General features: G+C 38.7%; 4 protein-coding genes across 5 annotated transcripts in view; 2 read left to right on the forward strand and 2 right to left on the reverse strand.

Annotated features, from left to right (window-relative positions):
- Positions 1–9,100, reverse strand: part of LOC140947124 (FK506-binding protein 2-like) — a 9,964-nt gene extending 864 nt beyond the window's left edge. The window contains exons 1-6 of one of the 2 annotated variants that reach the window (XM_073396211.1): positions 8,915–9,100; positions 6,393–6,455; positions 5,465–5,558; positions 4,148–4,181; positions 3,677–3,747; positions 1,678–2,678 (exon numbers count right to left, since the gene is read on the reverse strand). In XM_073396211.1, the coding sequence (XP_073252312.1) occupies positions 2,479–2,678; positions 3,677–3,747; positions 4,148–4,181; positions 5,465–5,558; positions 6,393–6,455; positions 8,915–9,022 (570 nt within the window). In that variant the 5' untranslated portion in view covers positions 9,023–9,100 and the 3' untranslated portion in view covers positions 1,678–2,478. Of the gene's footprint in view, positions 1–1,677; positions 2,679–3,676; positions 3,748–4,147; positions 4,182–5,464; positions 5,559–6,392; positions 6,456–8,914 lie in introns of those variants that run through there. The other variant, XM_073396212.1, reaches the window with a different exon arrangement.
- Positions 9,101–9,166: 66 nt separating this feature from the next.
- On the forward strand, positions 9,167–12,739 carry LOC140946494 (U11/U12 small nuclear ribonucleoprotein 25 kDa protein-like). The gene is made up of 4 exons (XM_073395623.1): positions 9,167–9,403; positions 9,735–9,840; positions 11,254–11,328; positions 12,223–12,739. The coding sequence occupies exons 1-4, from the start codon at positions 9,178–9,180 to the stop codon at positions 12,278–12,280; spliced, it is 465 nt and encodes a 154-aa protein (XP_073251724.1). The 5' UTR covers positions 9,167–9,177; the 3' UTR covers positions 12,281–12,739.
- Positions 12,740–14,226: 1,487 nt separating this feature from the next.
- Positions 14,227–15,381, forward strand: LOC140945451 (trace amine-associated receptor 8a-like). The gene has a single exon (XM_073394475.1). It carries the CDS (start codon positions 14,227–14,229, stop codon positions 15,379–15,381), a length of 1,155 nt encoding a protein of 384 aa, XP_073250576.1.
- Positions 15,382–19,419: 4,038 nt separating this feature from the next.
- LOC140945452 (copper chaperone for superoxide dismutase-like) lies at positions 19,420–24,391 on the reverse strand. The gene is made up of 8 exons (XM_073394476.1): positions 24,319–24,391; positions 23,458–23,589; positions 22,683–22,762; positions 22,374–22,480; positions 21,773–21,833; positions 21,106–21,183; positions 19,780–19,883; positions 19,420–19,552 (listed from the first exon to the last, which is right to left on the reverse strand). The coding sequence occupies exons 1-8, from the start codon at positions 24,389–24,391 to the stop codon at positions 19,420–19,422; spliced, it is 768 nt and encodes a 255-aa protein (XP_073250577.1).
- Positions 24,392–24,439: the final 48 nt, after the last annotated feature.

The raw sequence follows: 24,439 nt of genomic DNA on the forward strand, positions 1-24,439 counted from the left end.
TATTCGCAAATCCAGTTTAATGCCTAAGGCCCTGTATTTACGGGGAGTAGTTGTCCCAGGTGGAAAGATCACCGACCAACCCGAGCCAACTTTTCATACGTTTCTTATAACCCGCGGCGAACCGTTTTAATGACAAAAATAGTTGGGCCGGCTAGACGGGTCACACTCCTGGCCGGGCCAGCTTGGTCAAACGGCAAACGCCAGATTCAAGTTGAGAATTTCTTAAAATGGAAAATGAGCCGATAAGAACAGCTCAAAACAATTCTTATCGCTAAAAAATTGCGTGAAACTACTAATTTGTGTAGAAATAATGAACAGTAAACGGCAAGTAAAGAGGAAACTTGGTCACGTGGTACAAATTCGCGTTTGCCGTTTGACGTAAACGTGGTGATTAACCTCTTCAATCAGAGCATACGCTTGCGCTGTTTTAGCGCTGTTATCTCGGGCAAAGGGATAAAAAATTTTTCACATATAAATGCTCAGTCACTGAAATTGACTCGGCTAAGAGGGTGATCCTTCTTCCCGAGAATTTTTTTTCCATTTAAACGGAGCCTAAATTGCCCCCTGGTCATGTGATATTACTCTAGAAATCTGTTTTTTGTTCACATGTCGTCTTTTTCACGCGCATATTTAGCATATATATTTAGCATAGCACATGTATTTACGAAAAGACAAAGGGTGGATTCATTTGCAACATGCTAGTGTGGCCGTCGCGTTAACTCTTATTGTTTTTTAGCTTAAAAACAAGAAAAAAATTCCAACAGGCAAATGCGACAGCTATACGTGCACGTTGCAAATGGTTGCCGGTCGTTTCGATACAAGTTTATTCAGTAGTTTCACGTCCTTGGCTTAAAAGAACGAACAAAATTCACCCAAAATGTTTTCTTGTTCACGCGAACTACAGTACACTTGAGGTGAATGAATTTTTGTGCAGTTTCACTGCTTGAGTTCGTATCGAAACGACCGGTTTCTTTACCAATGAATCCCTCCAAAGAGCAAATCACGTGACTTGTTTTGAGAAAACAAAAACATACAAGCTAACAAGGTGTCTAGGCTATTTGGACGGTCTCTTTGCAATCGCCACCGTGGTTGCTAAAGATTCTGGTAAATGGACGCATTATCGAGGTTTCATTGTACTGCGTTGGACCGCAGGAGAACGCGACCTAACCCCGTCCTAACACTTTTCTGGCAGCCCCAAAAATGTTCGCAGGGGCAGCTTCTATCGCGTGTCAGTGTTGTCTTGGCGGGATAAGGTTAGAACTCCCTGAAGCCAGTGATCCTTCGTAAGAGTCTGTCAGCTGGTCTGTGTCGCTATGCAAAGGTTTTGATACTGCAGTTCTTCAAGTGTACTGCCTGTCCATGCACGCAGGTATTTTTGTTGAGTAATTTTCTTGAGCGATTTACTACGAGTCTAATTTAAACCTACCCAGAATAATATTTCAGGGGCACCCAACGACAATTTTCGGAAAAATATCTGTTCGGAAGACGATTTGAGATCTAGAATTTTCGGAACATTTGTTGCAAAATTTATTGCTTGCCTGCCTCTCCTAGGATTTTCGAACATCTAAAAAATGGTATAACTGCCTATTTTTGACGGATTTTTACCCTAAAAAGGTCACCTAGAATTTTCGGGAGCCTTTTTTCTGGCTGAAATTTTCGAAAGGTTAAGTTTTGATCCCTATAATTTTTGGATCACTAGACTTTCAGCTAAGAAATCCGAACAGATGAAAAATTTTTAGGGGATAAAAATATGCCTATATCTACCGTTTAAATACTAAAATACGTTTAACAATTCTATGTTTAAGTGGTTTTGAACTACATTCTCGTTGGGTGCCCCTGATATTTTGACAGCCAAATAGAACGCTTTGTACGATGATTCCATATTAAAGTCATCGCATTGTCTAGAGATAATTTTCTTTTTCATGAATGAAAGTTTAAAATTGTTAAATCTTTACTACTGTATTTAGACAGTTCAAAACTGTTTACTTTCTTCCTCCGAAATGAGTCAGTTGAAGGCTGTACCGAGGTCAGTGACAAGTCGCCCGAAACTGAAGTCATCTGGTCCGAAGTTATGCCGCCGGAAATTTTTAGTAAGTGCATGGTCCGAAATGCTGAGTTTTGTCGCGGAAAGTTTTAAGCGATACTGAGACGAAACAAGAGATACAAATGAGTAATATACCTCGTTCTTTCAGATTCGATGAAACGAAACAAACGCGAAAACGATGTTAGGATGTTGTTAAACATGATAAAATTTCGGGTGACACAACAAGGCATTTCTAGCGACTCAATACAACATTTCGGGCGATATAACTCTTATTTAAAGCGACATAACCTCGGGCGAGATGACTTTCGGGCGACTTGACCGTTAACCACAGCGAATGTACTAGGAGATACAGAAATCATTATCGCTGTTCAGGTTGCGCTTTTCCTCAGTTCGAACGATCTCTATATACCTTATAAATAGAAATTTGCAGCTGTTTATTTCTTTTTATTCTTTTTGTTCGACTTTACTTCATGCTTGGAAGAGCTGGATTCTCTTTTTGCCTTTCTATAAAGATAATACATAACCAAGACTGCAAGCACGGGCCAGAAACCTATCTGGATCAGTACACTAGGATCAAATGGAGATTTTCTTCTGATTGACATCAATTCTGTGGTGAATATTAGCACTGAATTTGCTGTGAAAGCAAAACAAAGTTACACATACTTAATTTGTTACAAAGTCGGATTATGAAGCTAGCATTTACTAGCCCAGACATCATTTCAACTAGCCCCAAAAACTTTTTGACTAGCAGAATTGATTTCACAGTTCTTCTGTTAATTGAATTCCTCAAAAAACATCACTTGCCCGTCGGGCAAGTTAAAAACAGAATTCACCAGCCCGATAGCGAAATCCACTAGCCCTGGGCTTATTGGACACTACTTTCTTTGCATGCTGTTTATTCATTGGATAGGGCTTTCCGGCATATTTGATTAACCAGGGCCAGAGCTTTGCTTCTCTTTACTTCCTTCCATCTGGAGAAATCTGGGGTTTAAAAGTCTTGGGTTAGAGGAGGGGGGTGGGGAGGTTGGGGTGGGTTTCCGACATGAAAGTGAAGGGGATCCTTGAGGTTTTGCCTAAGGGTTAAAAATTGCAGCTTTAGGACTCACTTAGAGGTCTTAGAGTGCTCAGGACAGAAGGCCAAAAAGGTATTGCTTAGTGTTGTGTGTTCAGCTAAGTGCAAACAGACGCAACAGCTCCCAACATTGTGCAAATGGATGCAACAACTCCCAACAATGTTGGGAGCTGCAGTGCATCATGGGAAGGATACAGCCCATAAGACTTTGGAGACCATGTGTAATGCGCGTGCGTGTCGCCAACAATAATGTTGGAAAGGCTGTGCAAACGGATCCAAGTGAACATTGTTGCACTATGCTTCAGCGATCACGGAACAAATACGAATGTTGAGGAGTTGTTGGCTTAAAAGTTTGACTGGTTTCAAACTTTGCGCAACAACATGCAACAACCTGCAACAGGGTGTGCAAACGGATGCTCACTGTGCAATCCAACAATGTTGCATGCATTTGCTTGGGGCTTTAAAAGGATAAAATCAAACAAAAATGATGTCATAGTACGTGGGAGTATGGTATGATAAAATAACAATCACGAATAAAGGTATTGCTGTTTTATACTCACGTGGAATGACATTCTCAACTCCCCGTGATCCATAACCAAGGTGAGGTGGAATAATCAACTTCCTTTTCTCACTAGAAATGAAAAAAAGTAGAAAAGTCCAGTTTCAAGTTCACTTTGATCGCTGATTAAAGAAGTAAAGACGCATTTTTTGCAAGCTTTAGCTTCCATCTGAAGTAAATATATTCACAAATTCCAATGAGAAGAAGACCTGTTTATTACTCTGTATATTGTGTATTTTCACAATTTCAAACACTTACTTGCAGGAATTTCTGAATATTTTACTTTATGTTGAGGCTAACCCTGTATGAATGTGTTGTTAATGTTTGTATTCAGCAGTAATTATTTTAATTTGAAACTGGACTATTAAACAGGGAGACTCAGTCATGCAGAAAATGTTGTACTAATACAAAACCTCAAAACTGAGCTTTTTAGTGAAAGTGACATGAGCTTTTAAAGGAAAAAAAACCTTACCCTATACACATTCCTTTTATTCCCATCTCCCATCCTGTTAAACAAAGAGGAAAACAATGAAAAACAATTATTTTCCTTGTTAATTTTAGCTATAACAATAAATGCACTTTAGATGATACATGGAGCATCTTTTTTCATCCCCCTTTAAGACAGAACACTAGCCTGCGAGCAGAAGTTTCTCTCTTGCATGGCATTTAGCATTTATGAAGTCATTTGAATCACTTGTCGGTCACATAGTTGGTTTGATTTATATGCTCCAGGAAAAACCTTCTCCTGAAGCATATAAAACAAGTCAACAACACAACTGACAAGTGACGTGAACGATTGACTTCGTAAACACTTATAAACACCATGCAAGAGAAAAACCTCTGCTCGCAGGGTAACAGCTAGAACACCAATGGGTAATCGCCAACTGACCACTGAAAACGAGTCCGCCATAAAATTTCTGAGACAAACCTAAGACCTGATTAAGGAAATAAAGATGGTGACAATTAAAGTGAAATACATGTATAGAGCGCATGACAAATAGCTCTCAAAGTGTTTCAATCTCTTCTTGTACTAACTAAAAGAAGGAAGTAAACGACCACTAAATATGGGCGTAGGCTTAATTAAAGAGGTTCCTTCAGTTACATGTAAAATCCTCATCTAATAGAGCTTAAAATTGTCATTCTTTTCCTTTTGCACTTACTGACTTGCTGCCTATTTTGAATATTAACCTAATCTACACAGAGATTTGTACTAAAGAATGGTCTATTTGAATTAATGACAACTAACTACAGTTAATTAAACCTCCATTAACTGGCTGCCAATAGGGTTTGGCAAGAGGCCACTTATTGGTGGTTGGCTGTTCAATATAGGCTCATCAGAAATGGTAAAAACTTTAACAGAAACATCACTATATTTTGAAACAAATATGTGATGGGAGCAGCATTACTGGTCTACAATCAGTGTTCGTCCATCTTGGACTGTTTTTTTCTTCATCATATAATTTATAAAAATAAGGTCATAAAAACCATGTATATCAAGTGATTAAAGGCCATGTAATAGATGTGAAATCAATGTAAGAACTCTCCAAGGGATGTCCAAAATGTGGACATATATGGTCAATTAATGGGCACGTCTGCTCAATAGAGCTTTCATTTACAATTTTTTGCTATTGCAATCAATTCATGACTTGGGTTACTACAGGCTTCTAAAAAACTGACTGAGGGTGGCCGCTTAATAGTTGGCTAATGGAGGTTGAACAAGTGTAATAAGAATTGTATCACCATAGAATTAAGAGTTTCACTTCTAAAATATACTTAGAATTGAATTAACCTTTTATGACTTTTCCTTTGCCAAGCTGAAATTCAAGTGGCTGTCTTCCTTGTGCACGAGATGAATCAAACATTTGTCCATTTTCCAAAGTTCCCTCAAAAATTTAAAAAGGAATGATTATTCTATTTGAAGTTTTTGGAACTGCATCATCAAAGAGTCAATGGGGATCATCCCAAAATAGCTAGAGTTAAATCAGTTCTTGCAGGGTTGTCACTAAGATTTCAAGTTGCCGGGTAAACACAACAAGTAGGCGGCGAATCAAACGGCTAGGGATTTCTTTTGGTTTCATTTTTCTTCTATTTTCCAATAAAAGTAGCCGGGGGCCACTCTCTTAGTAGCCGGGGAAAATCCCCGGCCCCCGGTTCTTAATGACAACCCTGTCTTGTTAAGCAAGAAAGACAGTATAGCTAGCCTAGGGAAACAGCCAACATTTTGCAACACAAACACTAACTTTCCGCCAAGAAAGATAACTGGGGAACAAGCTCAGAAATTCCACACTAATGACGCATCACTCCTTAGATTTGGGTAGACTTCTTCTGATTGGTTGAGCAAATTTTCAACCAATCAGAAGTACTTATACCCAGATCAAGGTAATGGCACACTGTCAGGAATTCAAACCAGTGGTAGCATCACAAAATGTCAGCCATTAAGAAAAACAAATGAAAATGATACTGAAAGAGGATGGAAAACCTGGGGATAAGGTGGCACCAGTTGGGTCATTGGGTTCTATGGTCTTGCATGGGTCATTCCCTCTCTGGTCTAGCCAAGTCTTCCACTCAGATGACTGAAAAAGGGTTTATTACTAACAGTCTACCTCAAAGAAATCCAAGAGAACTACACAGCTCAACCCAGTTTTAGTACTACTCGGACAGGGTCACCATACAGTTAAGGTCAGAACAATTAATTACTTATTACCCAGTGTACTTACAGTATAGTGAACAGAGACAATATCCCCATTGTCAGCTTTATCCTGACAAGTAGCTGGTTTGTACTAGGAAATAAACCAAAAAATCATTTTTCTTTTAAAAGTAAGATCATAAACCACTGAAAAAAAACTTTCTCGAATATTTCTTGTAGAAAGATGGATTTATTTATCATAATATCATTTATTGATGTGAGGATTTAACCCATTCGCCCCTGAACCGCCCGTAACCGCCCGTGTCGATCCAGGTCCTTTCTAGCCATTGTGACGTGATCAGTTTTAACGGTCAAGGACAACTTTCTTCACTAACTTGTGCAGAGTGAAGAGATCTTTCAAACCATACCAGAATGAGCACAATTCAGTCAAGGACACCGGAGAAACAAGCAAAAAACCACGTGACATTGACCTGAAAATCTCCATGAAAATCTTGTTCCATTACCCACCTACTTTTCCTTTCGCCTAATCGTAAGATCCTAAAAGCTTTCCTAAAAACTCTTCCCACCAAAATCAAGCCTACTAAATGCTCAGCAAGAGAAAAAAAAATGAGGCAAGAAAAACAAAAAAAGAAGGGAGGAGAGTGTGTCACTTTTAAACCCAAAAACTACGTCGAAATTTTGCTTTCTGCGCATGCCCGAACTTTGCAAGCTGATATGTTGCATCTGGATCAGAAGGCCGTGAAGTGTTTGACCTGTAAACCAGTTTGTGGTAAGTTTTAGCTCTTTATAGCACGACAGTGACCAGAAAACCACTCGACTAGCTTCAAAACGCGTTTTTCGGCAAAATCTCCAGGAGCGGATGGGTTAATAAAAAAAATTATTTTTATTAAAAAATATTTTCTTAAAAATCTCTCTCTTATGGTCCTGATCTCTTAATATTACTCAAACATCAAAAGCTGGAAAATGACTCAAAAACTTGATAGATTCTTTTATTAGTTCTATCTCAGAGCTCAAGTCACTTATTCATATATGTAACTAATGCAGAAGTTAAAGAAAATTAAACTTATCCTATCATATTTTTGGGACAGCAAACAATTACATGTATTATTAAAAAATGTGTTCAAGAATATTATCTGGTACTTAGTTGCAGAGCTTTTTGGATCTATTTAGGTTTCTGGGAAACTTCCGTCCTGGCCCCTCCCCTAACCCCACATTTTGTCCTAAGTGAGAAGCAAGTGTTAATGTTGACTTAAGGGAGGGGTAGGTGGGCAGTTTCCCAGAAACCTCAAGTGATCCAGCTTTTTTTAAAAAAAGTCTTCAATAATGAAAAAGTGTCATTGTTTAATAACAGTCCAGTTTTGAATTGGAAATTTTGGCTGAATACAAACATTAATGACACAATCATACAGGGTTAGCATCGACATAAAGTAAAATATTCAGAAATTCCGGAAAGTAAGTGTTTAAAATTTAAATATACACAATAGACAGTAATAAACAGGTCTTTTTCTTGTCGGAATTTGTGAATATATTACTTCAGTTGGAGGCTAAGCCTGTAAAAAATGAGTCCTCACTTCTTTAATTCAGTGGTCATAACAAACTTGAAACTGGACTATTACAGAATTTACTCTTTCACAGTAGAATTAACTCGAAAAAAAATATTCAAAAATATAAAAGACTCAGAGATACAGGCATTCATTTCTGGACAAACTCTTCTCATGGCCAGTCATTTTGCTAATACGTTCTTAAAATTTATGTTACAGCTGAGATAAATTAAACTGGGCTATAACTTTAGATAATAACAGAGATAAATAAATTAATGAGTTTTCTGCATCAATCAAGAGTACCTGCTAAGAATCTCTAAAAATGTGTTTTAAATAAAATTTATTGATTACCACCGAATAGTCAGATTTTAAAAATGCACGTGGTAAAAAATTTTTTGGGTTGCAGCTTTTATAAGCATTTTTGTGTTGAAGTACTATATGCTAAAAGCTTCCATTTTAAGTTATGAAAAAAATAGGTAAATACAGCTGTAGGTTCATGAATACTTTATCTTTGACTATTCAATGTTATGCTTGAGTGGAAAAGATGTCAAAGATGCTTTGATTATCTTGATTCCTTCCATGCAATTTATGCGAACTGAAGTTAATAACTTTGGTTTTTATTAGAAGTAACGATATAGTCAGCTGCAACAGTTCAAAACAACTTCTACAAAATTATGATACTTAGAATTCGACCTAAGACGTTTTTCAAACAAACGCAATTATAGTCGAAAACCTATTGATGCGGAATTGGAAAAGGACGACTTTTGCGAATCAGAGAAACCCTAATAAAGGCGAAACTTTACAAGTATAAAAAAACCTGCGTGGAACAAGTTACTATATATATATAGCAAACAGGAGACTTCTTTACACAGGCTAGATTATAGTGATAGTGTGCTTAGTGATCTTTAAAATGCTTTAAATTACTTTTTTTCAGGACATTTTTTCTGGGATCTTTTTGCCTTTCAAAGAAGGTCGCGACGTGGAAAAGAATAAAGACCCAAAGTTTTTGTCTATAAATAAAATAGCGGCGCTGATAATTACTGGATTATACCTCTACAATGGTTTCCAAATCTTTCTTTTTCTTCGCTCCACTGGGGCATCCACAGTAGCTAATCAAAAGGAAAATGCTACAGAGCGAAAACACGGAGATCCTCTCCATTGTAGTTATTTTTCTAATTAACAAGATATGCCTGATGCGCTAAAATCTTTATCTCCTCGGAGAGCGATCAGCAAATGAAAGCAGGCGTTGGAAAACCGCTAATTACTGGACCCTAAAAACCGAGGAGAGTCTGGGTTTGAATAATGTTGAAAATTATGGCGTCCGAAGGAACAGATGAAAAGCAGAAAAATGACGGTCTTTCACATCCAGAGGTGATGTCTCTCTTTAGCGAAAAGCTGGCGGAGATAATGAGTGATCCTCTTCTTGTTGGACTGCCTAGCCAGCCTACACTTGAAGAGGTTAACTCGCAGATTGCGCTCGAACATGGCCGCGCCATTGTAGTGAATGTTCGACAACATGACGAGATGAGCACTGTTCTACGTAAGGATCAGAGGATTAATGTTAGAATGCCATGCCATTTATTAGCGTATCTTTAAAAAGCCCTGAAGAACGAAGAATGTAAAAAAAAGTCTATAATATGCAAGGCAAAATTTCTCCCAGTAACCGGGCCAACCCATTCAACGGGGCTCATGTGAAGAGGCCCTAACTTAAAAGACAAGCAAGTTGTAGCTCCAGGTAAACAAAAGTTGAGAGCTGCTTGCCCAAAGAACAATCTGGAATTATTGAAGTTTTTTTCGAGCCCTAAAAGAGAAGTAAGTAAAAACAAACATAACAGATGAAATGAAACAGATGTGTTACATGTTGTTTTCAGCTGTTGTTGTCATCCAAAATGCAACTGTGCATGACTTGAAGAAGGCAGTCCAAAGACACATTTCACTGAAACTGTCAAGAGAAGGAGGCCCCAACATTGTTTCTTGGTATGTTGTAAATTGATGTTGTTGTCAATGGGTTCTGTTTCATTTATTGGGTTGTACTGTTGTACAGTGGGATTAAAATGTATTTTTGTGTAATATCCCCAAAGAATGCAGTGTTTAATTATGTTGCGGTGTTTTTGCCTGTGCAGTGCAATGAAAGGAGAAACTATTTAAATTCCGGGCCAATGCCAGGCAAAATTAAGTAATTTCAATATCACAAAAAAATAGTTCTCTGAGGGGACATGAACTTACTGGCAATGAATAGTCTGTACAAAAAAGGGGCATGGACATGTACCTATGGTCCAGAGGATAAACGTTAATGCCATGTGCTACAAGGACAATTATTTCTCATAGTTTGTTTCACTTGGTGTGCCTTGTTTTTTCAATACGTTTGTTTCCTATTGCTATATGTTTGCTGTGCATCATATGTGAAAACGTATGTAATAAGATAGATGCTTCTTGTGACACATCGCGACAAGTGACAGCAGACTGATTGTCCATCAAAAAGCACGCAAATGTTGTAATGAAATTACTATAAGGTAAAATTTGTTTGAAAGTTGTTTTGAAATCAAGTAAGTTTGTGACATTTTAATTGACTGTTTACATATTAAAAGTGGCAGATTCGTGTTTGCATTTTCCCACCAACAATTAAAAAAATATTCATTACTAGTAAAACTCCACCAGCACACATAAAGCAATTCCGAATGGATAGAAATAGCAAAGAAATTTATCTGGCTAAACCAATTCAAAAATTATCATAGGTCAAAACAGAGTATGTCTCCTGTAAAATGATATGTGAAAGGCCATTCCTCACAAATGCAAACGCCTTACATCTTTAAAATAACAGAGCATAATATCCTACTTAACCTCACTGGCTATAAACTATTAGTATAATTACATTGATGATTATCGAAAATAGAGCTCTATGATTGGCTAGGAGCTTCGCTTCATACCGCTATAATCACCACACGGTGATTATAACATTGAAGGCTAGCAATTTTCAAAATGGCAGCCAAATTTGTTGATGTTTCAGAGTCAGAAATTGATCAATAATTTTATTTTCTGGAATAATCATCAATGTAAATATTATACTAACACGATTAGTCACCTCAGGCGACGTGAATATTGGCGAATAGTCACCGAGACTTTGTCTCGGTGACTATTCGCCGATATTCATGTCTCCTCAAACGACTAATAAAATTGTTAAACAATAATTATTAAACTGTTTTTTTTAGCCTGTCTTAGCCATATATATTTTGTTAGGCACATGTAAAGACTGTTCAAGCTCTGATAGTTCGAGGATAATTTAGATGTCTGATACTGTAAGGGTGTAAAAAGTTTATGATAATAAGAAATGATAAAAGCAAGTTGATCACTGTTAGAGCTTAAAGAGCTAATATTTTTATTTTTCACCAGGAAGCATGTATGGAAGACATACTGGCTGTCATTTGAAGGCCAGAAGTTAATGGAGGATCACAAACCTCTTTCCCAGTAAGTTGGGTGCATCAGGATTAGCAAAATGTGATGGAATTGCCTCTTGTACTCCGGGGGCTGGCTGCCGGAACCCTCGCAACCCCCCCCGGGGGGTGCACTTTAGGAATTTCTGGGTGGGGATGTGCCGCTGGGAGCCTGGAACCCTTAACCTTTACCAGAGCTAGTTCAGCTGAATTTTGCTACCCTATACTAAAGTAACCTCCCCAAATCCCCCTATCCTAGAGTAGATGTGTACCTAGTCTAGATAAAATCTTCAACCAACTGATCAGTTTCCTGAAAAATGATACCCTATTCTAGAGCCAAACGCTCTGATTTATATACCCTATCCTAGAGTAAACTGCTTGAAAACCATACCCTTCACAGCGGCACATACCTATATAGCCCATATATGGCAGTACCCCCCCGGGGGCAACCCCTCACCTATACCTGGCCATATTTAGCTGCAACCCAATTCAAATCTTGTACCCTATCTCAGTGGTCATTTTAACCCTTTCACTCCCAGAAGTGCCAAAGCAAACACTGAGAAACATTCCAAATTTCTTTTTGTAAAATGCTGAGTGACAAACAGTACCCTGTGAAAGTAATGTACTGGCAAAGAGGTTTCATTTGAATGGTCACATCATAGGATTTCATCCACAGACTCCAAAGTTAGAACTACATACTAAATAAATAGTACCGTGTGAAAGTACTGCTAAAGAGGTTTTATTTGAATGATAACACCATGGGAAAGTTAGAACTAGACACTAAAAAAAAGTACCATGTGAAAGTACTGCTTATTAAAGCGGTTTCATTTGAATGGTTACACCAACGCGTTGATCGCATCATAAGGTTAAGGACGTCTGAGAAACATAGGCCACTTGTCCTGAAATTTCCATTCTGTTTATTCCACAGTTATGGCATTCAAAACAAGGATGAGGTGACATTTGTGAAGAGACTGAGAAGAAAATGAAGACATGGCGCTTGATTACAGCAGTGATAAAGCAAGGTTATTGGCCAGCATTAAAAAACCTCAAAACCGGCCATTATGCACTTCATGTATGGAGGAAAAGAGGACCTGGAGTTAATAATTTCAGCCGTGTTACAGTGTTCAAGTTTGGGAGCAGTTTTCAGTTTTGCCAGATGGCAGGAACAAGACAATATATTTTACCAAATTCCTGAGGGTCTCGAACAGTCTGTTCCTTAGCCCTGCAAGCAAGCTCTTCATGTGTGGGAGTTGCGAGAATTCTCGCGAGAGCAAGGCGCTAAAGGAAAGGAGAGGCGATTGTCAGGGGCACGTCATCTTTTCCTTGACCAACTCATGAGATATCTACATCCCCCAGTCTTTCAGATCAGTAGTATGGGTTTTTTTTAACGTGTTTTTATATGGCGGTTGAGACTTTGCCTGACAGAAATCCGGGTCCAGCCCAGCAGAAAAAGATGAAAAGCATCTCTCATCATGTCGTAGCCTTTCTATCATCAATATTTAAAAGGTTATTGCTTTCATTAAAGTATAAGAAAACCTCAACGTACAGGATATTTGCGACGTCTTCCTGTTCTCAAAAGCGTTTTCTACGCTAAACGCTTAGCTGCAGAGTAAGATATAACCTGCGATCAGGTGGTCCTTCTTCCCTTTTGGTTTTGGAGGCGTAGTCCCCGAAAAAAGAACGCCTGATCGCTGGTTAAGTAAGGTAAACACTTTCGGGGGGCTTATATTTGGAGAGGCGATTTAACAGTGGGTTTTTTGCGTTACCGGTTATGGGGGCTTATTTTCGGAATTTTACGGTATTTTTTCCGATCGCCCAAAAAATAATATCTTAATAATGTTTAGTCTATGTGTAATACATGTGTTATAATGGTTTTACAATAAAGATAAATTTGTTTAAGTCAGGAGATTCGAAGATGGAAGGTGTACCTACAAAAATACTGGGTCGAGCCACCTTAATTCTCCCCGGTTTTTATTTTCACTGACGCGGGCTCGGCGGACTTTTAAGAGAAAATAGAAGGTCTGTGAACTGGCTAGGTATTTCCAGAACGGGCCTCTGGAGTCAGGGTAGTCTCTGGTTTCTACAAAATGATCCTTTCTTGGTTTTTTCGGATTAAAGACTTAGCTATGTTTTGGCCATAAAAAGTGCATGATCTGCCGCAGTGATTTGAATTATCATAATGGCCCTTGATCTCTGAAACTTACTAACTTCGTTGTTGCTGCTAAAGATACGTAAAAACGACCTCGCTGACAAGGAGGTGTGGGCGCTAATAGTTACAGATACCTTGAAGAAATTTTAGGAGGAAATTATGAGCCTTGGATAACCAATGAAATGCTTTTGCTTTGTTAAGAATCAGAACCTTAAACGAGACAGAACAATGTTTCGTTGAGGTAATATGTGGTAATTTCCGTAAGATGGGTTTTTGGTCGTTCTTTTTTATTTTATTTTATTTTTTAATTGGGACCAGCTGGAAACTAAAAAACAACAAAGACTGAAGCTTTTACCGCTTTTAAAGTTTCCTGTGTTGCTTTAATCTAACTATAAATTTGCGTCCAATTTGGCAAGCAAACTGGGCTAGGCATGATGTTTTTATAAACTGTGATGCTGTTCTTGATTGTACATCAACGATTAATTTTTCCTCATTTTTCAATGCGGAGGAGTTCTTTCAGCCCTCCAGAGTATGGAAATTACTAATAAACAATGTTCCGTATTTAACACGGTTTTCTAAAGCCAATTCTGACGTTTAGCATGGCAAAAGTATTTGATTGGTAATCCCAGGTTGATAATTTCCTCCCAAAATCTCTTCGAAGTATTTGTAACTATTAGTCAGCCCACATGTTCTTGACAGTTGTTCACAAAGTTTTTTTCAAGTTGTTGCAAAGAAGCAGCGGAAAGCAAGTTTTAACAGTAAACACTGAGTTTCAACGCCATCATGGTATTCCTCCAGATGATTGCAGCAGTTAACGCTATAATCGCTATAGTTGGTATTCCTGGTAATTTACTGGTAATGATAACTATCGCCTTTGAAGAGAGATTTCACGTCATGCGGTGTATTTTGTTGGCCAGTCTCGCCCTGTCAGACTTTCTGTGTTTAATCTTTATCAACTCATTCCGCATTGCTAGTTTTGCGTACGAGAATTGGTTATACGGCGATACAATGTGCCAGCTCAATGCATTTTTAGCGAGATATTTTTACCTTAACACTGTTCTTCATCTGGTGGCGATATCTTACGAGCGATACGACGCGATCGTCAAATCACCTTTGACTTACGATGGCACAATTACCAAATGGAAAGTGTTGTTGATATTTCTCCTGTGGGTTTTTCCGATTCTGCCCTTCGTTGTAGTGTTGTTTCAGTTTGAAGGTTACAAGTACGACCCAGAACTGATCTTCTGTGATCTCGGACATGTCGCACAAAGTGCTTCTAGTGGAGTGAAAACGTTAGCAGCTGTTTTCCCCTCGGTGTTATTAGTCGGGCCATTTCTAATAATCGCCCTTTTAAACTGGTTGGTGTACAAGACAGCCAGGAATCAAGTAGAAGCTTTAGGTCACCGGCAGCTTGGAGGAATTGCTGGTTCCAACCCCGAACAGCAAGAAATTCCGAAGAGGGTAAGAGAGCGGAAAGCAGCTGTCGATATCATCATCATCGTCGTTGCGTTTTGGCTTTGCTTTTTTCCCATGTATATTGTCCGCCTTTTTCGCTTGTTTTGGAAATTCGGGACGAAAGTTCCAGCCGAGGCAATACTTGTCTCGTCATCTGTTTTCTTAATCAGTTCGCTGTGTAACCCGATCATCTATTCCGTACGAAAAAGAGAGTTTCGACTCGGTGTGAAAAACTTGTTGAGGCGGTCTGGGCTGTGGAAATTTCAAGGGGATCACAATGATGAATTTATTGCTATGAACAATCTCAGATTCCCTCGCTGCATCCCCGATAGAAATTCCATGCATCAGGAAGCACCCTTAACAGACCACGCAAGTGAAGATCAGCACAGATCCGCGATGTTTGTTTCAATGATGGCATTAACTAGACTGAAGTTTGAGAGTCGCCTCTCCCCAATTCCTGAAAATGCTGAGGAAGACAAATAAACTAATGGAAACTAAAAATGTTCCTGAATATTGAACACTGTATCTTCTGATGAGTACAGAAATAAAAGCTTTATCAACCCCCGATAAACGAGGCTTCGGTACCCGCGGGGTACTGCCTCGCGGCTGAACAAGGTGTGGTTTTGAAATTGACCATGGTGGACTGCGATTCTACGTGATTCATGATTGCGCCAAGTATTCTCGAAAACATTGAGGTACAATAACAGCGAATGCTTTTCATTATACCTCATTATTTAGCGTCTTGGACATAACAGGGTGTTTTTTGAGCGGTATTCCTTAAAAAAAGTGTGAGGAGTTTTTTGTTATAGTCAATACTTAAGCGGTGTACATTTGTGATGCCAACAACGTTTCGGAAAAAATTCTAACTCCATGCCCAATTTTGAACAAGTATTTAATTCTCTCTGCAAAGTGAAGAGAATCAGGCTCATAAAACAAGGTCTCTTGTCTTAAACAGGGTCAGAAGGCATTCCAAAATAAATGCCTCGGCGGCACACCTCCACCTCCCTCAACAAAATGCAGGCTTATGCCCAGAGAAATTAAATAACAGCAACAGTTTCATTCTAAGGGCCTGTTTACATAAAGGTGGGGGACCCCAGATAGGTGAGGTAACCCGCCTGTCCATATAATCTCTGATTTTAATTTGATGACGTTTACATGATAGGTGGGGTGACCCGCCACATGATACCTCACCTGAATCCCCACCTCCATGTAAACAGGCCGTAAGTGTTCAGTCAGAAAGAGCCCCTAATACTTGTGTCGCTTACTCAAAAACATTACTAATTACATTACATGCCTTTTCATTACATTTAATGAGTCTGACTTTCTAATGCGTGAACGAATTTATGAAGCGAGCCATGTAAAAAAGTGAGCTGGGAAACTTTCAGTCTGTGGGTGTAAGCTAGTACGAAATGCTTAAAAGTGACGTTTTTTTACATTTTATACTAATTTCAAGATGAATTTTTATTAATAAGCTGATCTGCCGACATATTGCCGTTATAATGCCTTACAGGCCCGTTCCTCGAAAGTCCCAACCGAAAAAACTATTGTCATTTACACTCAAGTTCGAGGTTTCAATAGTAAAACTAACAGAAACCAAAAAAATGTACTGGTTTCTTTGCTAGGAACTGCTCTTTTGTTCCTTAGAGTTTGATCTGAATATTTGATTTCGGGCCCGTAGAAGTTAATGGCACTCAGATCTCCCTGCCCTCCCTTGCAGAATTCTTAAGGGGTTCACGCAGGTTCCTCATGGAGAAGAATGTATGCACCGAAGACTCTTGTATTAGTGTTCTCAATTTTGCCCTTTTTGATTAGTCAGACATAGTTATGTATGTTGGAAATTTAACATACAGGGGTTTTGTTTCAGGCCGGGCCCCGGAAACCACGTCCGGCTGTTTGACATGTGATGTCCATTAGTTCACACACAAATATTTTCCCGTAAAATTCCGAAAATAAGCCCCGGGGCTTATATTTTTCAAAGGCCCTTTTTAAGGGGCTTATTTTTGGAGGGGCTTATATTCGGAGAGGCTTATCTATGGAGGGAAATTTTCGTCTCAAAATCGATTGGGCTAGCCTTATAGGTGGAAGTAAATTTACCGTTTTTGCTTTGTTTTACTTTGTATTTGGGGGCAATTTTCCAAGTACAAGCCCCCGGGGGGCTTATATTTGGAGGGGCGATTTAACGGAGGGTTTTTTGCGTTACTGGTTTGGGGGGCTTATTTTCTGAATTTTACGGTATTTTGAAAATTGAAAATCATTTCTTTTTTTTCATTCATTAATCAAAAAGCGCTGTAGAGGTGGTCCTCTTAGATCCAAAAGTTGAGCGCAGCCCAGAAGCATCACCAAGATTCTCACTGATAGCACTTCAGTAAACTGATTTTTCTGACAAGTCAAATGTGTAACTTGACTGGACATTTAAATACTATCTATAAGACCCTCCTGTTTAACCAATTCTGGTCCAGGGAATGCGGGAAATCGCATTTTAGAGAGTCCAGTCTTTAGTTAGTACCTCTGGGACTCAACGTTCCCGCCTGAGGCATAAATGGTGCAAGTCCATCAGCTAAACCTCTGCATCCGGTACTTCCAAATGCTACCAAAAACCCTGAACAGGATCATTAATTTTCTGTAGGCAGAAGACAGATGTGGATAAAGTGTGTACTTCAAAGGATGCAAGAGGTCAACAGCTGGCCTCCAGAGTTTTTGGAGACTGCGACATTGGTATCTCAAAACTAATGCGTCATTTGATGAGACACGATGCTTTGCAGGAATGGGAGGGTCAGAGAGTCAGCCGCATGAAGGAGTATAAATCAAAGGGAACAAAGAACTGATTGGTTAAAGTAAATAAATAATTTATTGGACGATGTCATTAAAATGAATTCACATCTCCATGGTTATCTCATAGAAAATGGGTAAAACTTCTGCCAGTATCTCAGATAGTAGGGATGTTGTGACAGTGTGTTTGTCGCACCACTTTTCACAGCCTGACTGCACTGCACGGTATCAGGTCGTTTCGCGTGATAGTCGGTTCGCCCGATAGCAGTTCGCCCAGACTAAGTCAATTTGCCGAAGCTTATTTGTCGTTCTTAAAACCTGAAAAAAGGGAAAAACCATGGAAAGACAGTGACTCTACATGTGCAAACCTAACTAAAATAACATCTCGAAAGGTATGCTCACCGTGCATGTTGTAGAGTGTTTTATGTCATCGGGCGAATCGACTACTGTCCTGGCGAACGCCGTCGGGGGAATCGACTTTCGGGCGAAACGACCACAATTCCACTGCACTACTATCTTGGAGCCTGGAACAGGCTACCTTTGGGCCTAGAAGTGTTAACCTTTTAAGCCCCAAGATCCACATACAAATTCTCCAGACTGATCTTCATACATTTCTTTTAAGAATATTTGAGAGAATTTGGTTGACGATCAAAGCATTCTCCCTTCGGTAATCAATTTAGTAATTCTCATAACCTTTACTCTTGATGATCTGCTGATGATGTTAGGAGAAAATTGATGTTGGTCACTCTTGGGACCTTAAGGGTTAATCTTGACAGGCTTATAGCAGCCTATGGAGACCCTAGTATCCATAACCACAGATTAAATACACCTCCACATAGACGACAATACTATTTTCATTATACTGACATTTCTATTACGTAACTTAACTGTCATTTCCGTTTGTTACATAGCCTGCGAGCAAGCTCTCCTTTTCGGGCGAGCGAAGCGAGCCGCGCGAGTACGCCCCTCGCTCGCGCGTTCTCGCGGGGCTCGCTTCGCTGGTCCAAATAGGAGAGCTTGCTAGCAGGCTATTTGTTACAGTATTGCCATTGTAATCTAAATTTAGTGGATAAAATATTTAGCCATTTAAAGCCCTTTAAAAGATAGTTAAATAAACATTATGACAACGTTAACATCTGCTGTTTTTCCGGAATATTATTATTATTACCTCCATTGTCACTTTAAACCTGTCACTGTTGTTCCTTGGAGAATGTTTGTAGTTCTTTGGGGAACTTCGTAGTTCCTTGGGGAACCCTATTTATTACGTGCAGTTAAGTTATATTCCACAATAGTTTTTATGTTTTTGAGTTTCATGGGCTCAACATTTCTCTTAGAGGCAGTGTCCTGTCATTATAAAATTGCAACGATTGTTTAGAGTGACTGACACCTCCAGACTGATAATGGAGTTGTGTAATTCAGTTCTAACTTTTGAGTCTGTGGACAAAATCCTGCAGTGTGACCATTCAAAAGAAACCGCTCTAGCAGTTCTTTCACGTTGCTGTTATTTTTTTAGCATATACAACATGAAATTTGGAAATTTTGAATGCAGCCACTTTTGGAGTGAAAGCATGTTACAGAAATTATTTTATTGTCCAAAATAAGTCAATAGACAGAGTCAAAGGATTTTCCTGTATGCTGCACAACTGCTTGTACTCCTCAACAATGTGACTGCTGCAGGTTCAGATGATGGTCAACTATTTTTAATCCTTGTTTTTCTTAATCCACTGAAGTTGCGATGAAAGAGAAATGCCGTCATAACTGCGAGGGTGGACTTGTTGGGGTTGATAGAGGCTTATCCTCCCAAATAATTTTTCCATCGCATGCACAGAACTTTTTAGAGTTCTGGAACAGCCCAGCTGACCTGGCAATAATTCCACAAGTTAATCTGAAAAAACATAAATACATATAAATACAAATAAATACATGAGTACATGATCAAGAATTCTTCCCAGAAATCCTCTATTTAAGGAAATAAAATGCTTATTGTTAGTCAAAACCAGTTTGTCCCTTGTATTTGCCATAAAGCATCACCCTACAATGTCACCAAGAATGTGCTTTAATTTGTGTTTAAATGTGAGTATAGATTGTAACAGCTAGTTTCTTTACTCTTACCCTGGGCCTGAATTTCCATTCACTCTTGACAGGGCATGACTGCCATAGCCTAAATCATCTTCGCCACTGTGTACAACAAGTGAACGACCAATCACATCCCACACCTGGCAAGGATGATAAAATGTAAGAAAAATTATAATATACACATACAATGTAAAAAAAGATCATGGAATAATAATATAGATTCTCTAAAGGCCAAAATGGAGTTGAATTTTAATGATTATGTTCTGGAGTGCATCTCATGGTAAAACTGTATCTAGACGGAGACCAACCACCACGAGGTGTGTAAATTAATCAATAATAATTCCTGAAACAAATGCCTGCAAATGCCTGAAACAAATAATTCAAAATGAACTTAACAGGGCTAGGAATCCAACTGGCCGGAGGCAAACCAGCTGGCTATTTACAAGCATGGCTGAGGGTTTGAACTCGAGACTACCGCAAACAAATCCAGCTAGCGGTCAGAGTGGGACTTGAGCTTGGGGCCTCTGAATTGCAAGTCCAGCGCTCTCACCACTCAGCCACCTTGTCTCCGCTCAATAAATTAGCGAGAAACACAAGCCCGCTGAGATATGCCTTTCCTCTAACCATGGAACAACACTTGTTACATGTATGTTAGTACATGTATGTAAATACACTTCTTTGGCAGAACTTTTGAACAGGTACTATTTATTTCTTACGATTTTACAAAGATGGAAGTTTGAAATTTTTTGTAAGTTTTTTTCTGCAGCCAGTTTAGCTCAATTGGATAAGTGCCCATCTGCCGAGTGGGAGGTTGCGGGCTCAAACCCAGGCCAGACCAACACTCGGGTCTTAAAATAACTGAGGAGAGTGTGCTGCCTTTGTTGTGACATCTACAAATGGTTAGACATTCTAGTCTTTTCAGATAAGGACGAAAAACTGTAGGCCCCATCTCACAGCTCTTTCACTGCTCTGATTCTTGTAGGATGTAAAAGAACCCACACTGCTGTTTGGTTCGTAAAGAGTAGGGGGCATAGACCCCAGTGGTGTGGTACAACCTTTCATGAGCTGGGTGGGTAATGGAGGGGTTGATATCAATTGGGATGTAAGTCCTGTTTCATCTCCTTTCATGAAGTGTGTTGAGTCACTGTGGCAAATTTCTATTAGGCGTAAAAGAGTTTAAGATGTGCAGGTACACTTGTAATAGCGAGTCCTCAAAAGACCAGTCATATTAATTAGCTGAGTGAAACACAAGGTTAGAGGAAATATTTTCCACCTCACCCCACTGAGTCTTAAAAGTGCCCTATATTATGCTCAGCCTTTCCCTTTATTTAACACTGCATTGATACACACAAACAATACTACCTTCACATATCTGTCCTCCAGACGGAAAGATGCTCTGCCATTCTTGTCTGCTAAGATGTTACCAAGGTCACCAACATGCTGCAAAATTTAACAACCATTTATTTTCAATTGTTAGTTGATTGTTCTAAAATTATCATCCTCCCACCATTCTTTCACAATCATCTAGCTGATAAAACACACCCACACATCCAGGGCATGTACGTAAATGTACCTTTTTCTAAAGCTAGAGGAAGTAAAGTTGAGAATTATGGAGTCCGTGTTAACAAAATCTAATGTCCATTCAGGTGAAACCTCAGTAGCATTACTTTACAAGGCACTTTTATTAGCCTGGATACCGTACATGCAGTTACATGTTTTTTTTGGCGGGAGGGGGGGGGGGGTGGGGGGTTGGGAGCTTCCAAGCTTATACAAACTTTTAGAATGACAGACAAAAAAAGGTACCTAACAATGTACAATAATTTGCTATGAAATGCTAAATAACCTGATAAAATTGAATATTTACATCTATCAGACTATATGCATCAAAAATAGTTATTGCTCCACACAAAAATATTGGATCTGAGCACTTTCTAAACATGCAAATGTTCCATCAGGAAATGGGTTGCAGCATGTACAGGTGTATGTATGTCATCAACTCTTGTAAAAATATTTTTGAAAATCAACATACTCTCTCACTGTCCTCTGGTGCTCCATGTCTACAACTCCAGGGATTGTAGTGATCACCAGTGCTAGGAATAATGAATACCAATATATAAATTAACATTGACCAAAAATTAAGGAGTATGGGCTTTCATGTGTTTTAGGCCTACATGTAACAGCATTTGTCTTCAACCGATGTCTTGGCTTGTTTAATAGTGTGCAGTTTTTCCATCTGCATACGTGACTGTATAGGAGTACATTCAAGTATACTAATTATAATGGTAGACAGACTAAAGAATTTTGTGGGCATAATATTGGTCTGAAGGGATATTGGGGGCTGTTAAAGGAAACAGAAATGTTTTTTTTTTTTCACTCCGTTTATTATCAATAATATTGCTCAGAAAATCATTTCCGTTTTTGAAAACCACATTAAAGCATATTGTATGTGCTTCTGATTGGTCGTGCCCTGCAAGAAATTGCTTCAATCAATCAGAAGCACTACCCAAATCTGGGTAGTGATATGTCATCAGTACTGAATTTCTACGCTCCTTCCTCCGACATCATTTTGGAAGAAACCAGTGGTGGCGTGGCGAAAAGTTGGCTCTTTTTTCAGGCTATAGAACTCTAACCTTGAACATCCCTGAGATAAATCACCCAACTCATGAATGTTTAGTCCATGAAGACCAGGACTAAGACCATCAATTGTCCCATCTATGACACACAAATCTTCGGATACCTGAAAACATTGATTGGATAAAAACAGTGAAACTTGTATTAGCCAAACATTGACAGAATTCCCTTAGAGTTTGCTTAATAAGTACTGAACAGAAAATTAATTTTGTTGAGAAATAATTCCATTAACAGCTGATAACACCACAAGAAAACAAACAAAAAAAGAAGTCAAAGTAAACATTATTTAGGTGTTTTTTATGCATCACCTGCACAAACCTGGCCACACCCATCACCCTCCCACTTCTCATCTCAGCCACTGCCGCCCCTAAGTTTGTCACTTGTGAGCCTAAAGAAAATTAAGAGAAATGATCAACTGAAATATTGTTTGATTGACAGCATGAAAAAATCTTAATTTCACTGTTCACATAATTTTTTCACATGCCTCATAACAAATACATTTCTGATAGGTTTTACAGTGTGACTACTATAACCAGGGACACCTAGGCAAAGTTCATGCATAGGATAACAGGACAAAACAATACATTATGTTAGTTGTCAATCATAATCAAAATAGACAAATTGGATCAAAATTAAACAATAGCAACCTACAGACATGGCCTTTTGAACCTGCTGAAAAAAGCTCATGTTTCCTGAGAGGTCCATTAGTGAATGATGCAGGCATTAAATGTAAACATTAGTTAAATTTTTGACTTGAGGTTGTGATGCTACATGGCAAAGCGCGGCAATGATAGCAAAAGCATTGCTGGTATATGACAAAATAATAGCTTGTGTCAAACACATGTAAAGTTTCAAACAGAAAAACATTGTCTAGTGAAACACTTTGCTTTCTTGAAAAATATTTGCTATCGATAAAATTTTGTGCTTCCAGTAACTTAGTCTTTTTTTTACGAGCTATTGATTGGCCCACAACCAACTTTCTTGAAATGTACTATTACTTTCCTGTAATCTGATAGGTCAACTATCTCTTAGTGGCCCCGGTTATAATAGTCACATTGTAAAGCCTTAACTGCAATCCAGTACCTGCAGTTCCAAGTCCACGCAAAATGGCCATTCTTCCAGAGTTTTCAATCAGTTGTTGGACTTGGCCTGTCGATAATGTTGTCTCCACGATGACTTGCTCCTTGTCCAAGTTTACTGTAAATGACTCAATACCTTGTTAAGAAATTGAAATGGGATACATATAATTTACAAGGTTAGCGCAAGTACCAAAACTTAGAACTTGTTCAAGAAAAATGTCAAATTTCGTTTTTTAAGTGTCATGTAACAATATTATTTTAATAGCAATGCTTGTTATTTCTTCTTAACAATAAAATCACCTGACTTGTGCCTGTTCATATTAGTGATAATAGTGCTGCATGCATAATGTTCAATAGAAGGGGGAAGTAGTTATGTCACATTGCCACAGTAGCAAAATTTCTGGATAACAACAAACCGAAAACATACATCTTATTTAAATAAATATTTCATTTAATTTTTCAAATATTGAAATACTGGCAAAATTTTCTGTGGTTGAATCCAATAGACCATATCTAAGTTAAGAAAAGAAAAAGGAAATTTTTGTGCTAAGTTCACACACTCCAAAAAATGGGCGCGTAAAATAAAGAAGCCTCATGTTGCAGTCGTGCAACAATGGTTAAGAAATGGACAAAACAGTGTGATGGACGTGAAATCTACACTTTCTTGTTGCTGTCACGGTCAGTTGTTGCTTAAGCTCCAATATTGTTGTGATCCAGAAATTTTGCTACCATGGGTAAAGCACATACGCAGCCAATTATTGGCTTCAGCTGAACAATCCATTTCAGGTACATGGACCTTTTGGCTAGCGTCAATTATTAAAGCTTGTAAAACACACCATAGCATCACTATAAGACTCGCTGATACCTTCTTTTCCATGAAGGGAATTGCTTATTGCATCCACACATTTTTGACATGTCATTTGTGCAGCAAACTCCATCTACAATAACCAAATAAGAAATAACATTCGTAAACTGTTTATCATTGT

Source organism: Porites lutea, chromosome 8 (genome assembly GCF_958299795.1).
Source record: "Porites lutea chromosome 8, jaPorLute2.1, whole genome shotgun sequence".
Lineage (NCBI taxonomy): Eukaryota > Metazoa > Cnidaria > Anthozoa > Scleractinia > Poritidae > Porites > Porites lutea.